The 18707-nt window shown below is 38.0% G+C and overlaps 1 protein-coding gene across 1 annotated transcript in view; it reads right to left on the reverse strand.

Annotated features, from left to right (window-relative positions):
* The window catches only part of SLIT2 (slit guidance ligand 2), a 569662-nt gene that overhangs the window by 129854 nt on the left and 421101 nt on the right, over positions 1-18707 (reverse strand). The window contains exons 13-17 of the mRNA XM_042782686.1: positions 16619-16690; positions 10971-11114; positions 10699-10862; positions 9629-9652; positions 5390-5540 (exon numbers count right to left, since the gene is read on the reverse strand). Of these exons, the coding sequence (XP_042638620.1) occupies positions 5390-5540; positions 9629-9652; positions 10699-10862; positions 10971-11114; positions 16619-16690 (555 nt within the window). The remainder of the gene's footprint in view (positions 1-5389; positions 5541-9628; positions 9653-10698; positions 10863-10970; positions 11115-16618; positions 16691-18707) is intronic.

An 18707-nucleotide genomic window follows, 5' to 3' on the forward strand; every position in this document is an offset into this window, starting at 1 on the left:
TTTTTGTTTTCTTTATGTTGACATGTAATCCATATTGTAGACTGCAGTCTTTAATCTTCAGCAGTAAGTGCTTCAATTCATCCTCACTTTCAGCAATCAAAGTTATGTCGTCTGCATATCACAGGTTGTTAATGAGTCTTCCTCCAATCTTGATGCCATGTTCTTCTTCATATAGTCCAGCTTCTCAGACTTTTTTCTCAGCATACATCTTGAATAGGTATGGTGAAATGATACAACTTTGACACACTCCCTTCCTGATTTGAAACCATGCAGTGTCCCCTTGTTCTGTCCCAATGACAGTCTCCTGGTTTGAGTACAGGTTCCTCATGAGGAAAATTAAATGTTCTGGAATTTTCATTCTTCTCAATGTTAACCATAATTTGTTATGATCCATACAATCAAATGCTTTTGAAGTCAATAAAACACAAATAAATATCTTTCTGGTATTCTTTGCTTTGGGCCAAGATCCATCTGACATCAGCGATGATATCCCTTGTTCCATGTCCTCTTCTGAATCCAGCTTGCACCTCTGGAAGTTCTCTGTCAATATACTGCTGCAACTGTTTTTGAATTATCTTCAGCAAGAATTTACTTGTGTGTGATATTAATGATATTGTTAGATAATTTCCACATTCTGTGGGATCAACTTTTCCTTGGAATGGGTACAAATATGAGTCTCTTCCAGTCAGTTGACCAGGTAGCTGTCTTCCAAATCTCCTGGCATAGCCGAGTGATTGCCTCCAGCAGGCCATCTGTTTGTTGAAACATCTCGGTGGGTATTCTGTCAATTCCTGGAGCCTTGTTGTTTGCCAATTCCTTCAGTGTAGCTTCTACTTCTCCTTGATCATATGCCATCTCCTGATGTATGAACATCAACCAATTCTTTTTGGTACAGTGACTCTGTGTATTCCTTCCATCTTTTTTGTTTTGATGTGTCCTACATCATTAAATATTTTGCCAATAAACAAACAAACAAGCAAAAACAAACTCACTGACATTGAGTTGATCCCAACTCACAGTGCACCCTCCTTGTGTTTCTCATGTTACCGGTATCTCTATGGAAGTAGATTGCCCAATTTTCCTTCTGAGGACTGGCTGGTGGGTTTGAACCACCAGCCTTCTGGTTAGCAGCCAAATGCCTTAGGCACTACACCACCAAACTTTCTATATTGCAACTGGAAGCTTGAATTTTTTCTTTAGTTCTTTCAGCTTGAGAAATGCCGAGTGTGTTTTTTCCTTTTGTTTTTCTAACTCCAGGTCTTTGTATACTTCATTGTAATAACTGACTTTTTCTGCTCCTGTTGCTCTTTGAAATCTTCTGTTCAGCTTTTTTTGTCTTGTCATTTCTTCCATTTGCTTTTGCTTCTCTCTGTTGAAAAGCAAGTTTCAGAGTCTCTTCTTATATTCATTTTGGTCTTTTCTTCTTTTCTGTCTTTTTAGATCTTTTGCTTTCTTCATGGATGATGTTCTTGATCTCACCACACAATTCCTCTGGTTTTCAGTCATTGGTGTTCAATGCATCAAATTTATTCTTTATATGGTCTCTAAATTCAGGAGGGATAAAATCAAGGTCATATTTGGCTCTCATGGATGTCTTTTAATTGTCTTCAGCCTCAACTTGAACTTGTATATGAGCAGGTGATGGTCTGTTCCACAGTCAGCTCCTGGCCTTGTTTTGGCTGAAGATATTGAGCTTTTCCATCGCCTCTTGCCACAGATATAGTTGATCTGATTCCTGTGTACTCAATCTGGCGAAGTCCATGTGTATAGCTGTTGTTTGTATTATTGAAAATGGTATTTGCAATGATCAAGTCATTGGTCTTGCAAAATTCTATCATGTGATCTCCAGCATTATTTCTATCACCAAGGACATATTTTCCAACTACCGGTGATTCTTCTTTGTTTCCAACTTTTGCATTCCAATCTGCAGTAATAATCCACACATCTTGATTGTGTATTTGTTCAATTTCAGACCACAGAAGTTGGTAGAAATCTTCAATTTCCTCCTCTTTTGCTTTGGTGGTTGATGTGTAAATCTGAGTAAGAGTAGTATTGCCTGGTCTTTCTTGTAGGTGTATGGATATTATCCTATCACTGAACGTATTGTACTTCAGGATAGATCTGGAAAAATTCTTCATGACTATGATTGACAGACACACCATTCCTCTTTGTCATTTCCAGCATAGCAGATTATATGGTTTTCTGATTCAAAATGGCCCAAACCAGTTCATTTCAGCTCACTAATGACTAGGATATTGATCCTTATACGTTCAATTTCATTTTTGACAACTTCCAAGTTTCCTAGATTCAGACTTTGTACATTCCATGTTCCAATTATTAATGGATATTTGCAGCTGTTTCTTCTTATTTTGAGTCATGCCACATCAGCAAATGTAGGTCCCAAACGCTTTACTCCATCTACATCATTAAGGTCAGCTTTACTCTGAGGAGGCAGCTCTTCCCCAGGCATTTTTTGAGTGCCTTCTGACTTGACATGCTCATCTTCCAGCACTCTATTGGACAATGTTTCAGGGCTGTGTAAGCTTTTTCAATAATATATCAGACAGTGTTTCACTGCTATTCATAAAGTATTCGCTGACAATTCTCTGAGAAGTGGATGACCCCGTCCTTCTTCCGAGTCTGTCTTTCTTAGTCTGGAAGCTCTGCTAAAACCTGTCTGCCATGGGTGATCCTGCTGGTAGTTGAAATACTGGTGGCATAGCCTCCAGCCTCACAGTAACAAGAAGCCACCATAGCATGATGAACTGACAGATGATTGGTGGGTACTTTCTGTATTCTTCTCCAACTCTAAAGCATCAACTCTTCTTCAGTCTTCCTTATTCATTGCCCAGCTTTCACATGCATATGAGGTGAATAAAAATACTATGGGTTGGGTTAGGCACACCTTACATTTCAAAGAGAAATCTTTGCTTTTCGACACTTAAGGTCTTTTGGAGCAGATTTGCCCTGTGCAATACAACATCTGATTTCTTGACTTGCTTCCATTGGTGTTGATCGTGTATCCAATTAATATGAAATCTTTGAGAACTTCAATATTTTCTTCATTTATCACGATGCTGCTTATTGGTCAAGTTGTGAGTATTTTTGTTTTCTTTATGTTGAGATGTAATTCATATTGCTGACTATGTTCTTCAATTTTCACCAGTAAGTCCTTCAAGTCATCTTCCCTTCCAGCAAGCAAGGTTGTGTCATATGCATACTGCAGGGTATTAATGAGTCTTTTTCCAATGTTGATGCCGTGTTCTTCTTCATATAGTCCAGCTTCTCAGATTATTTGCTCAACATATAGATTGCATAAATATGATGAAAGGATACAACCCTGACCCATAGCCTTCCTGATTTTAAACCACAGTGTCTCCTTGTTCTGTTCGAAAGACAGCTTCTTGGTCTATGTACACATTCCTCATTTAAGGTGTTACAATGCTGCAAAAGATACCATTTTACTTACTGTTGGCAGTATTTTCAGAAATGTGCATAACTCCCTATAAGACTGTAGATGCTAAGAGGGTTCAGGGCTCTTACTGTATGGCCACCATACAGCTCTAAAAGTCCTAGAGCTAAGAAATAGCATCATCAACTAACAAGAGTAAAGGCTTCACTTGACCCACAGGCAAGTTAGTTGCTCTCATTTTTTTGAAAGGCAATTCACTATTTGTATTCATCTAAATAACTTAAAATTTATTACATAAAAGCCAAGACTGTAAACACAGTGAGAGATAAACTATAAAACACAATTCCTGTCATCAAGAGGCTACACTATAGTGGAAGACAAAAGGATTATGCATGCACCAAAAGACATCCAACTTTGCAAAATAGTAAATGACAAATGCCAGATGGTGCTACCCATCAACATTGCTAAAATGTTCATGAAATGAGGAGATTTTGTTAAGTTTTCCTTGAATTTTTAGAAGAGTAACACTTTATTTATTTTATAAATAAAGTCAGTAAAGGCAAAACATGTATGGGCATAGAAACCATAGATGATTCAAAAAACATATTTTTGGAATACTATGGAATAGGCCCTGCATTAGGGTGTTGTCTTTTCTGCTTTAACTGTTCTGAAACTATGATCATTTGCCTTTCATGTTTGATAACTGCTGAAAGCTCTGGTAGCACAGTGCCTAAAGCACTTGACTGCTAACTAGAAGTCTGGCAGTTCATACCCACCAGCCACTCCTCGGAAGGAAGATGGGACAATCTACTTTCATATTGACACTGCCTTGGAAACCCAAGGAGGAGTTGCTGAGTCGGGTCTGACTTGATGGCACATAAAAACAACAACAACACAATTGTAAATCAGTGAAATAGTAGAGATAATAATGAAAAAGAAAAATTAAATTTCATAAAAGGAGCTCTGGTGGCATAATGCCTAAGGCATATGACTGCTAACCAGAAGGCTGGCAGTTCAAACCCATGAGCAACTCCTTGGAAGGAAGGTTGGGCAATCTAATTCCATAGAAATACTGCCTCAGAAACCCAAGAAGGGGTTGCTGTAGGTCAGAATTGACTCAACAGCAGTGAGTTAGTTTAGTTTCTCAGAGACTACAAAATGGTGACTCTCATACTACCTTATATGATTGCTGTAAAGATTAAATAAGTGAAAAACATATTAAATTGTTAGAAATTGTTCTAGGCATAGCTATTATTATCAGCAGTAATACATAAAGCTAAACCCACTGCCATGAAGTTGATTCTGACTCATAGCAACCTCCCCTGGGTTTCCAAGGCCTTAAATCTTTACAGAAGTAGATTGCCTCATCTTCCAGCCATGTAGCAACTGACTGGCTTGCACCACCAACCTTCTGGTTAGGAGCCAAATGCCTTACCCATTATGCCACCAGAAGTTCTTAGTATTGCTAAGCACTAGCTAAATTTTGAGAAATTATTTCTATAATTGTATCTTGGGCCAGAAATATCAATGAACATAGCCTTTAACATATTCCTTCAAAAAAATTATTGTAGTAAAATACATATAACATGAAATTTACTATTTTAACCATTTCAGTGCCATTAATTAAATTCACTTGGTTAAGACATTTGGCTGCTAACCAAACGGTCAGTGGTTTGAACCCACCAGCCACTCCATGGAAGAAAGATGAGGGAGTCTGCTCCTATAAAGATTTATAATCTTGGAAACCCAATGGGCATTGCTATGAGTCAGAATTGACTTGATGGCAGTGAGTTTGGTTTCTGGTTTGGTTGTTCCACAATCATTTAATACACACTAGCAATGAAGAAGATTATGCCTTTGGGCATTAGTTAGTATAGATGTAATTGCTGAGAATAAAAAGGCAAGACAAAATTCTTGTTCTTTAATACCTTCATTTCCCCCTCTGCTAACCAAGATCTCGTAGGGGGAGGAACTTACAGTTCTGCGGTGTACTGAGGGATGTGGTCTGGGATTTTGTTGAGTTTTTGATTGGAGCAATCTACGGTGGTCCCTTCACAGCGGCACTTTTCAGGGCAGGCCAAATCTGCAAAGCAGTCTCCACTTAATTTTGATCGATAATCTTCTGTACCTATTGAGGATTTAAGCCAAAAGAAAAGATACTGAGTCTAAAGATTAGACTACTTATTAATTTGTAGGAAGAAAAAAGTAAGATAACTATAGATTATGCAGCAGGGAGACAACTTGGGGAATTTTGGTCAATGGATGTCAGGAGTGGGTTAAAACAAGGGCTTAGAATTTGCTGGGAAAAAAAAAGTGACTAGTTTCACAAGACAGGAAGACATTAATAAAGTTGAGCTTTTCACAGCTGTACTTTCTGCTGATCCAGTTATGAGCCATTCCTGCTTATTTCACAGCTAATCACACAATGGCTACCAATTGTTTAAAAAGTTTATTTTTCTCTCTGAGTCAAGATTTTAAAACGTTTTCTCTAATAAACATATTCCTATATCATCATTTTTAAATCAGGGCTTTCAAGGCAAATAGATGTCTCCAGGTTTTTCGATTCTTTATGTTCTTTTGTAATTCTCTCCCTCTCACATAATCTTCCGGAATCTCTAAAAAGCCCTCTTTTTTCATTTTGTTTTTGTAAAAAGAGACAAGTAAATCCTGATTTAAGCCTCAGCAGCTTGCCATGCTGTAGAAAGCTGCGTGACGTTCCATGGTGCTTGACGGAACCATGTTTTACTCATACCTCGCAACCACATGGTTAGATCAAGCACAACAGAAAATCTCGCTATATAATCACTACGCCATCCACTAGGCCAAGGGAAAGACCAAGAGGAAAGATGAAGGGAAGTAGGAGAAAAGCTACAGACATTCTGGAAATGTCATACTGTTCACATGACATGCATTCTCCCCGCAGAAGGTTTATGACCACAGTAAGAGTATTACTACCGAAGATTTCCTGGAAACACAAAGAAGGGGCTATATGGAATGGTGCCTCCATTGTTCCTCAGAACTGCAGAATGGAAACAACAGCTTTCGGGAACAACATCAGGAAGAAGTTGAAGGTCAGCTACAAGGACAACAGAGAAGCTCGAAAGACCTGTGGATTCTTCTTGGGAAAAAGGTGCAAATGGCTAAGACTAGAAGAAGGTACATCAGGATTGAAAAGGGAGGACATCATGTTTTAGATCAGACACTTTTACTTACAGCCAAAATGGTGAATTCCTGCAAAAGTAAAGGTCACCAACGAAAGAAAGACAGAGTAATCCCAATTAAGATGAATACATATATACATAGCTAACTAGGCTTGCTTCTTTCTTTCCCGGGGCAATTTCAGGGGACTAGTATGGTGTGCTAGGAGTTTTCATGCTTTGTGAGATTTTATAATTAGATTTGAAGCACAGCAGTCTTCCAAGAATAGCAATGACATAAAAGATGGATATAACAAATTGACTTCTTGAGGATTCCTTTAAAGCTGATCTCTCTGCAAAACAGATTTTCTTTTGCGTTATTACTGTGCATGCAACCTATAATGCTACGTAGAATGGGGTTAAGCAAGTAAACCAAACCAAGCCCATTTCCATCAAGTTGGATCCGATTCATAGCAACTCTATGGGACAAAGAAGAACCGGCCCAGAGGGTTTCCAAGGTTGTAAATTTTTGTGGATGCAGACTGCCTCATCTTTCTCCTGAGGAGGAGCTGTTGGGAACAACTGACCTTTTGGTTAGTAGCCAAATGCTTTAAGCACTGTGCCACCAGAGCTCCATGGTAGACAAGGAGACGTGTAAAATTAAATTTAAGAAGAGTAACCATAGAGATCTCCAAGGATGATTACTAGTGCATTTGCATTAATACTTAGGTTGTGGCTCACATACTATTCAGTGATCTTTTCAACTTATAAATAATGTCACTTAGTGGCCATGGAATCAGAATCTCAGTAGAAGTCTGCCACCCTGAATGTAATAGTTCGGCTACATCTGTCAATGTGTGTATTGGTAGTGATTGGGGATGTTCGGTATTGGTTTTAAGTTATAGTCTCCAAAGTGAAATGAGGTCATGGTGGTGGGGGCGTTAGTTGCCACTGAGTCGATTCTGACTCATGGCTACCCCAAGTGTGTAGAGGAGACCAGCTCCATAGGGTTTTTAAGGCTATAACCTTTCAGAAGACGACTACACCTCTGATTGCGTTCCAATTGCTAACCTTTTTTGGCTAATAGTGGAGTGCTTAACCTTTTCTGCCATCCAGGGACTTCTTGAAATGAGGGCATCCTGGTAACAAAGTTCAAGTGACAGGTATGATAAACATCTTACATTTAAAATAAACTCCATTCAATGCAATGCAAATAATGCTTATTTTTATAATGGTTCCTTTTGTAGGCTTGATTTTTAATTAAAAATTTGGTTAAAAGGGAGCCCTGGGACCTGGCTGCTGTTAATACTATTTAAACTTATAAAAACTGAATTGTCAGAAATGCAAAGTTAAGCTGGGATATCTAATATAGAGGTATCTTGTAAAATCTCTTATTTTGGGAGCTGTCAGTATGATGGCAAGACTGTATTCAAATTTTGAATGTATGAATACAACCTATTTGTAATTTACTTGGTGAGTTCAAAATATTAATTGCTACAGAATTAATAAATAATATTTAATATGAATAGTTTGAACAGTTTGGGAACTATGGTAATTTGGGGACTAAAATTACATTAATGTTCTATTGTATAAGTGGTGTGATATTTAGAATGTGTTTTATTCAGGCTAAGTAATACCTATCAGATGATTTTCTATTTAACAATTGGGTAAAATCAATGAATTTTAGTTATTGTTTATGAAGGTCAATCAATGGCTCTTTTCAATGTCTTACTTCTCATGCAACCAGCAAAATATATAATAATATATAAAATGTTGTTTATCATTAAATCTCCAAATAAGCAATAAAAGTAAATCTGTTAAATGATAAAATTATTCAAATTATAATTCAATAATGGCAAGCAACAAATCTCTCCATAAGATAGAGCCCAATCCTGGCGTTCTTGTTAAAAAATAAATATAGCTTGGCACACAAACACTGTGGAGATATCATTCTTTACTTTCAGTTCTTAAACAATATTATCATTTAGGAATATAACCCGGAGATGGTGAACGTAGTCATTCAATTATGAACATGTCTTTTATTAAAACAAACAAGTCAAGAGGCATTTTACACAATTGGCAGGCAAGAGAAAAATAAGTCAAGAAACATATATCAAAGAGCTAGTTCTAGTATCATCTGCCTTGATAATTTTAAGATCAAAGTGGTAAAATAATAGTGTTTGCTAAGAAACATTTCATTAGCTACTCAAGGCATTTAAATTCACTGCCGTAGAGTTGATTCCGATTCATAGAGATCCCCATTGGGTTTCTAAGGCAGTAAATCTTTATGGAAGCTGATTGCCCTTTCTTCATTCTGTGGAGTGGCTGGTAGGTTTGAACCTCCCATCTTCTGAATAGCAGTCAAATGCCTTAGGCAGTGTGCCACCGGAGCTCCTTATTCAAGGCATTCAGTGCCCATGAACTTCTGTTGCTGTTATGATTGGCACTGACATATGTTTTAGAGTTATATTGTGACTCCAGAAATGCAAGAATGTAAAATCACAAACAAAAAAGGAAAAACTATACAAAAAATTCAGCAGGAAGCTTTTTTTTTTTTAAGTAGAAAGTAGAGCAAAAAGCATACTTTTTAGGATTAAAAACTACAAAAAAAAATCTCATGATGGGGAAAGTAATTTTTCTGTATGTTTGGAACTGACTTCATGTAGAACTAGCTCTTTGACAACCAAAAGATCTCTGTCTTTAAAACCAGCTCAATAAGCTATATTTTAAAAACAGGTTGAAAGATCAGCTATACAAAGTAAGGAGGGTAATGATTTAAGAAGAAAGTCACAGGTCAAACAATTTAGCTACTGTGAGAAAGTTTTGATGATGTGCCAATGTGAAAGGGAAATAGAAAAAAGGTGGAGGAGACTTATTAATATATATGTTTAACATTGGAAGCTGCATGCAAAGGTCAGGTTTTCAGGAAACAGCTACAAGTGATCTATGCAGAAGTCAATCTATCTACTGATCCCCCACTGTATTTTCAGAAGCATGCATATCAAAGGTTTAGAAGCTATATTTGAAAGGTGAAGAAAGAGGGTGTCTGCAGTTAGTCCTACTACCGAGCAAAACCTACCTGGAATGAAATACTGTTCTTTAGCTAAATAAAAAAAGAGAAAAAAAAAAAAAAATAGAAGATGCACCTGAATGTCAGCAAGCAGAGATATGAGTTATATTAGATTAAGAATGGACTAACGGTACTAGATAATTAAGTGAAAAATATCTATTCACAGCGGTGGCTGAGGTCTAACATGGTACAGTAAGTAGTAAATGCGTCTAGAATCCTGGGCAATAAACAGCTTTGTTCCAGTATTAGGATTTTAGTATGAATTAACTGCTGAATGCATACCTGGCATCATTAAGTAGCATACTACTGAAAAATATAGTATGTATTCTACAAGAAAACAGAACACAGTAGACCCAAACAAATAGGACATCTCAATGAAGTCTATTTTCTAATAAACAGTAATACAATGCATGTGTATTTGGTGTGTCATAAATAAATGTAATATTCCCCAGGTTTTGAAAGATGGTCTTTCAGAAAAATGTACCTTCATCGTCCTATTAAGTAAAATGAGAAAGTGGTATTAAGTGTGAGAAGCTAGGGATCAAAAGCTTCTTTTTCTCCCCTCTGCTGCTAAGTCAGAACTGATCCCATAACCACGTCCACTGCCTGAAGGAATGTAAGTGATCGATTACCTTTAAGTTGGTCAATGGAGAATGATAAACAAATATGAAAGGTAACATACTTACAAGGCATTCTGAATTTAGTAATTATCCCTGATTAAATTTGAAGCATGGGAATACAGTTTGAAGTATCCAGACATCTTTTTAACATGGTTAATAGCCTGTTTTCTTCTGCCATTGATACATTGTTAAAATATATATATATAAATATATATATTAAAATATATCTATATATATTGTTTTCTGCTATTGATATATTGTTAAAAAAATGCTAAACATACAAGGGTTATCTGAGTCTTGTCTACAGTTCTTTTGATTTCTCTCTTCATGTGTAGAAGAAAAAGAAATATGATTCTGTAATGCTTGGTAATTCAGTCAAAGGCCAGCTGCTTTGCTAGGTCTCATGTAAAGACTCTTTTGGGGAACACCAGAGAAACATGAAATGAAGTAAAAAATTACCTGAACAACGGAACTTCTTGCTTTTGATCTGGCCAATTCTTTTGTTTGCCAGACGGCGAGGGCTGGTGCAGCGGGCACCGCTGGTCTCTATTGGGTTGGTATGGAGATAATCCGCCAGCCACTTCAGATGACAGTCACAAATAAATGGGTTCTGAGCCAAATGCCTTCCAGAGACACAGAACAATTTTACATGTGACTAGCAATGGACTCAACTTGCAAATCCAGAATGCAAACAAGCATTACCCGACTGGCGCCAAAGCCTGTATACGTACATAGTCTGAATGGCTCGGAGAGGTGAAAAGGTCCCCTTGGCAATGGTCTGAAGCTTGTTGTCATACAAGGAGAGGAGGTTCAAGTTGTGTAGATCCTGAAAAGCATCTACCCGAAGGCAGTTTATCTTGTTGGCATTCAATAATCTGTTCGATCAAATAGTTGCATAATTAAAGTGCAGCTTCTCATGAACTCACCTTCAATGACCTGTCCTTCTTAAGAACACCCAGCAAGAAACACATATCTTTTAACTTCAACACTAGCATTTTAACTTTAATAGTTTAGGAATTACATAATGAAGAACGGGGGTTCTACCAGGTAAAGAATGACTCATGTAGTCAAATATGTGTCCAAAACTGGTGTTACTTATACATTTATTCAATAAACATTACTGAACGTTATTCTCTGCAAGATGCCAAGGGAGCGCACTTGAGAAAGGTGGGGGAGACTCAAAGTCTATTGTTGAGGAGGTGATAAAATACAGAACTCCATCCCTCAAGTTGCTCTATGAAAAAGAAGTTCCATCTACTCTTGAAAGAGCAGAGTGATCCCCTAAAACACAGGTGAGATCACATCACTGCTCTCTCAAAATTAGGTATCAACTCCCAGTTGGCTCTGGGAGTAAAACCCAAGTCCTCACAACAGCCTCTAATGCCCTGTAGGAGCCGTAGCCCATCCTCTGAACACTGTAACCTCCTAGTTCTCCCCTCCTGGTTAAATCAGCCCCAGTTCCTTTGGGGTTTTGTTCTTTTTCATACACACGAGGTTCTCTTCTCCTCTGTCTAGAGTGCCCTTCCTTCAAATATCAGTGTGGGGCTAACTACTCCACTCCCTGGAATCTGTTCCAATCTCACTTCTCAGTGTAGCCTACCCTGACTGAGCGCTGATCTTTGCAAGCAGATCACCAGGCAATTCTTCCTAGTCTGTCTCAGTCTGGAAGTTTTATTCAAACCTGGTCAGCATCATGGCTACACAGAAGCCTCTAGTGATGGATGGTAGCTCAGCATGAGGTTTGGTGGCTGAGAATTGAACTCGGGTCTCCTGCAATGAAGGCGAGAATGCTACCACTGCACCACAAGTGCCCTCATGTCTAGCGTACACTAAACCAAGTCAAATTCACTGCCATTGGGTCAATTCTGGTTCATAGAGATACTCTTTGGGTTTCCAAGGTGGTAAATCTTTATTTAGCAGATTACCCACTCTCTCTTCCATGGAGTAGCTGCTGAATTTGAGCCATCAACCTCTGGTTAGCAGTCAAATGTCTTGGTACTATGCTGCCAGAGACTACACTAAGTGCTTAAAAAGATCTGTTGTGGTTTGAGCGCTAACCAGAGTCTGGTGGTTCAAACTGACCAGCCACTCCTTGGGAGGAAGACAAGGCAATCTACCTCCATAGAGATACCACCTTGGAAACCCAAGGAGGGGTTGCTATGAGTAGAACTGTCTTGACAGCAGTGTTTGGTTTTGTTGTTTTTTGGTATATTTACAGTCCTCTTGGAGAGTGACATGTGGCATTACCATATTAAAGGTTCTAATTCTGCATCTGTTTAACTTGGCTTAACACAGTATCTCATAAACTTGGTTTTCCCATACAATGCCTGTATCAATATTCTGTGGAACTGCTGGTTTACCAGTTGTACTTTGGCAAACATCTTTCTGATAGATTAGACAGGATTGTGTCAAGGTTCATTCATTCTGGCCTCACCTCTGGGACTGCATTTCTCTCCACTTTCCTCAACCTTGTGGATTTTGAAGGCCTCACAGAAGGCCCACCTCTTTGAGAATCTGACTTGCACCTAACTACAGTATTCCTCCCTCTGGGTTCCAAGTCTTGTGACCTGTTTCAGTAAGGTGTATTTGGTTGCCAAAGATAGTTTTGATTCTTAGAGCAGGGATTATTTTTTAATATATGTGTTATTTTCCTATCACCGTGTTTAGTTTTCTGCTCTATGTATTAATGCTTGGGACTTAAACAAATCGTTATCATGGTTATTTGCTGTTGAGTTGACTCCAATTCATGGCAACTGTATGGATCACAAAGAAACGTGGCCCAGTTCTGCGCCATATTCATGATCATTACAATGTTTGGGTCCATTGTTGGGGCTACTGGGCCAAACCATGCTCAAATATATTTGCTACATGGTTTGAGTTTGGGTGTCTTGTAATCTAACCTGCTAAACATGTTTTCCCTTTTGACCACAGAAATCTCTCCCTTTAATTAGTATTTGAGGTGCTTCATTTTTCTTCGTTTGCTTTTCAGGCACTCCATGCACGTAAAAAGCTATGGCATCCTCATGGTGACTCTCTTTGCAGAAGCCTTTCATTTCCCCCTGGAGGATATGAAGCTTATCTTCTCTGTGTTCTACATAATGCTTTCTTAAAAGCCCTAGATAGATGGCTGGGGATAGGAACTGAGAGATTCATACCCCTCCATCTTGGGTCACAACCCATGTGATTCTGACTTTGTTCCCTAATGCATAAGCCAACCGAAGAAAGAAGTGAGAGCAGAGAATTAAGGACAAGGAAAAGGTGGGAAGTCTCAAAGAAACCAAAAGAAGGGGCTTCTGAGTATTTTGTACTTAGTCTAAATTAATTTTGTCCAAATAATAAGAAATGCGTTCTGGTGGTATAGTGGTTAAGACATTGAGATGTTAACTAAAAGGTTAGTAGTTCATATCCACCAGCCATTCCACAAGAGAAAGATGAGGAAGTCTGCTTCTGTAAGGACTTAGTTTTAGAAACCCTATGGGGCAGTTCTACTTTGAGACTTACTACCTTGCCCTTGTCCTGTAGGGTTTCTATACATTGGACCAACTTGATGCCAGTGGGTTTGGGTTTTTGGTTTTCAAGTAGCAGGGAGAATGAATGAATGAATGAAATCGTGCATCTATTTCTTTTGCTCCTTCTATTTAGCTACTTTTCCTCAATACCTCATCTATTTAAGCAGAGCTAAGACATTTAACTTTACCAAGTTCTCTGCTGGCTGTGAAGGGATAACCATTGTTTGAGCCCTGGCAGACTTAAGTATGGGCTTTAATCCAGAGACAGAACATTAGGCTGAGGCACAAAGAAGGCTTTGTAAGTAAGGTTTACCTAGATATAGGTCCTCATGGTTTAACACTATGTCTGTTACTTCAACCAGCCATAATTACATGTGGAAAGGAAAAGAAGGTGGCATTTTAAGTGTTAGTACTAGACAGGGCACTGGTAGTAAAAATGATGGCTGTTAACTGATAAGGAGAGTAATGCTAGGAAAATGTGGAAGAATGACAAGCAGCTAAAAAATAAATGGGCAGTAACTGGTTGTAACATTAAGCTGTATCTGTAATATGTATAGATAGCTATAATGTGAATAGAAACATTCTATTAAAATCAGAAACAATATTTGTTAACTTCATTGCAAGGGTTAAAAAATAATTGGAAACATAAAGAAAACCATCAGATCACAAAAGTTTGTATTCATCTTGACTCACTGGTCAACGTGTTAGATTATGCAGTAAGTATGTACACACACAAATACACAAACACACACATATGGAGAGAGAGATGGACACAGACAAGAGAGAGAGAATGTGACGGATGGAATGGACTGGAATGGAAAAGAATAGAACAGAAACCACTACGTATAGTAAGGTTAAATATTGTTGTAACATTTTGCTAAATGTGTTTGTGAGTGAATTTTTATGTGTGATGAAATGAATTCCTTTATGTGGTCCTTCACATTGGTTCTTTGGAAAAACAACTTGACAGATTTTTCTACGGATCTCTGAGGAACTACTTTTGCCCCAGTTTTTTACTCCAATGCGTTTGTTACTTTTGTCCAGGCTGTCTGACATTTCCTGGCTGAGCTGTAAACCATCTGTGGTTGATACGTTGTGTGGTCATGGGCTGCAGCCTGCCCTGTAATAGGTACACACCTTTCAGGGGTTGGTCAGTAGACTATGCAAAAAAGTATTTGTGGTCTCCTCAGAGGGGATTGGTCAGTTTGTGGCCCTGGTGGAGGGCTATGCCTTGAAACTGATGAGGAGTTTGGATACATAAGCAACCAACCCCACTTAGGTTTTCGAGACAGAAATAAGCAGGAAGAAAACCAACAGGAAGAAACAGAAGGGAGAAGAAAGAAGCAGAGAGAGAGAGAGAAAGGAGGCAAGAAGCCTTCTAAAGGAGCTTTAACATGGGTCAAGTGTTATAACACTGAAGATGGCGATAGGCCTGGGAGGGTCTCAGAAGCACAGCTGATGGTGACAGGTGATAGCAGGGCTGAGAGAAGTCTGTCTTAAGGAGGCCAAGAGGAACCTGTCCTGAGGAGGCTGAGGGGAGGTCCGCACTGTCAAGCGCTGACAGAGGTGTCCTGCAGTGAAGAAGGGAGACTTTGTCTACAGGATTCCTGCTCCTGTCCTGAGCCGAAGCCTGTTTCTTAATAAATTCCTTAATTCTGTCAGTTCTCTGTGGTCACTGCAATGGATCATCAAACCCAGCAGAAAAATAGAGACTGTCATGGGAGGGTCAGCTTTTGTCAGAATTAATAAAATGGATGGAGAGTGGAAGTATGTCTGACCACCTCATTGGAATCAGCTTTGTTCTGATGGTGATTCTCATTATGCCCCATGAACTAAGATAAGGTTCTGATGCTACTATTACTACCACCACCCTTCCACAGTGTGTTTATGTGTGTCTGTGAGTGCATGCAAATTTGTGATGTAAATTATCTGGATAATGGTGAAAAAGTTAAACAGGTGGATAATAGGGCATAATTATGAACTAAAGTTTATTAAATAATAAAAACACTATATTTGAGAAAGTTGTGCAATTAGGAATAAATATTCATCAAATAAAAAATATAAATCCTCAAAGCAATAAATGAACTGAATTTTAAAAGATTCAATTTAATAAATGACTAAAAAGGATGCATTTAATAGGTAAGTAAAATTATAAACTTAAGAATTTTAAGGGAGACCAAACACTAGGTACTTGGGAGAAGAAATTACATCCAATTCATTTTTACCCGCACAGATTCTAGGTCTGTGTGTGCCCCAAATGAGGTTCTCGGTAAACGTTTAGTGAATTGAACAGATTCAGATGACCCAACACTTGCCTTATAAACACGGATAGTACATGTTACTTTAGAGACAAATGAGTTTTAGCTATTTTTTAAGCAAAGCAATCTTTAAAGCTATAATCTAGGGGTTTACAGATCATTCTTCGACTTGAGTAGTTTGAGGACTACTGCTGTATGATGACCTACTGTACATCATCATGTGTTGGGGATGTTATTCTAGCCCTGCCAATCCTCAGAATCTTTTGAAAATGGCTGGTAAACATATCCCCATGTCCCTCCTTTCCAAGTATTGTTAAATCAAAATGGAGATGTTTTGCAAAGGGTAGGAACTGTGCAAGCTTCAAATGATACAACAACCAGAAAGTATACATTCATGAGAGGGTAGAGAATGATTTCAGGATGATTCCAAGGTGCTGTGTCTTCAAAGAAATAACCATAATCAGTGTCAGCTCTGCTGGCTAGTATCTTCTGTTGTATTAAAATAGATTACGTTGGTTGAATTTTTCTGACACCTCCAAGAAAATATAAAATGGAACACTGACTTAAATATAATATTAAGGTTCACAAGATCAGAAACAATCAAATACTTACAGAAGCTGTAAGGAAAATAGTCCTTCAAATAAGCTTTTTGGGAGTTCTGTGATTTTATTTCCATAGAGGACACTGGAAAAAAAATGATAAAAACAAAAAAAATCAGAAACAAAACCAGCATAAATTCATTTAACATATATTTATTCAGGCACATAGTAGGTTAGTAGGCAGTCAGGTCATTATTAAAGTTATAGCTGAATAAACAAACCAGTCAACAAATTTTTCCTGATTACAGATCATAAACCAAAACTCAAACTTGTTGTCATCAAGTCAAATCTGACTCATAGCGACCCCCTTTGGGTTTCCAAGGTGGTAAATCTTTATGAAGTAGATTCTCCAGGCTTCCTTCCATGGAGAGGCTGGTGGGTTTGAACCACAAAACTTCTGGTTACCAGTCAAATGTCTTAGGCACTATGCCACCAGAACTCCTGTTACAGATCATATGCATGCTTATTTTAGAAAATTTGGAAAACACAGAGAAACAAAGATTATTCATTATCATAGCCCCATTTTCATACAAATAACCACTGAACTACTATTAAATTGTCATGTTTTCTATACACACTCACACACACATTTCCCACACAGTTCATATGGGACTTTTTTATGTTCTACATAACATAAGAGGAGAAGTACATAAAAAAAGAGAAGTAATAAATGTAGAATCCACTGCTTAGTAAGGGATAAGCTTTGGTTTCATCATATAAGGGTAATTTTTTTTTTGTCATAAATATATAATGTGTATGCTTGAGAAAACAGAAGATCGGTGAAGATGGTAACTATGGTATGAATTAAGGTGTTTTGAAATGTATGCCCTCTAAAAGATATATGAACACGAAACATCAGAGGTACCAGCTCCTGATCAGCCACTAGATGCAATTTGCGTGCAATAACTATGACTGATATAGATAGATTTGGGTCCCCAAAAATTATGTACTGTAAATCCTAAACGCTTGTACCTGTGGATGTAATCTCATTTGAAAATAGAACTTCTTTTGTTATGTTAATCTTGTCAGTGCGTTAATTTGTTTTTTCATTCAATGATGCGATATCAGTATAAGATGTATTAAGCCACTCATCTTTGAAAGACAAAAAGAGTAGACTAGGAACAGAGAAGGAACCACAAATGAAGAAAGATAGAGGCCACATGGAGATCACCAAGAAACGAAAAAAGAGAAGCTGAAAAAGATAAGAATTTTCTCCCCGACCAGACAGAAAGAGCAATCACCTACAGCTAGCAATCTGAATTTAACTACTAGCCTCCTAAGCTTTGAGAAAATAAATGTTGGTCCGTTGAAGCCACATATTTGTGGTATTTCTGTTATAGTACCAAGCTTTGAGAAAATAAATGTTGGTCCATTGAAGCCACATATTTGTGGTATTTCTGTTATAGTACCACTTAAACTAAAACAATGGCTTAATTACCTCTGCACATCTTGCACCCAGCACAGGTTATGGCAATGCACTTAAGTACTGACATTGGTTTAATAAAGGGACAATTTTTTGAGAGTAAACATATAAATAGGTAAGCAGAGGAACAAGTTAATGAATAAATTAACAAAAAGGATGAAGTGAGGGTAATATTTTAACAGCACATGAATAGAAATTGTTAACTCTTCATGTTAGGTATCAGCCATACATCTACAAAGATTCTTCCATATTTACTGATCCAAAATTTAAGGAATCGGACTAAGAAAAAAAAGTTGTATTTTGGGGAGGGAAGTCTGGCAAAATATATCAAGGGGTCATTATTCCTGCTAGGTGCCATCAAGTTGGTTCCCAGTCATAGTGACCCATGACGAACAGAACAAACAATGTCCGGGCCTGCTCATCCTCATAATCATTGCTGTGTTTGAGTCCATTGTTGCAGCCACTGTGTCAATCCATCTTCTTCAGAATCTTCCTTTTTTTTGTTGACCCTCTCATTTACCAAGCATCATGTCTTTCCACAGGGACTGGTCCCTCTTGATAACATGGCCAAAGAAGTGACATGATGTTTCACCATCTTCACTTCTAATGAGGGTTCTGACGGTACTTCTTCCAAGACAGCTTTTTTCATTTTTCTGGCACGTCATGCTGTATTAAATAT

This window comes from Orycteropus afer, unplaced genomic scaffold (genome assembly GCF_000298275.1).
Source record: "Orycteropus afer afer isolate SDZICR_OR568_19922 unplaced genomic scaffold, OryAfe1.0 scaffold00411, whole genome shotgun sequence".
NCBI lineage: Eukaryota > Metazoa > Chordata > Mammalia > Tubulidentata > Orycteropodidae > Orycteropus > Orycteropus afer.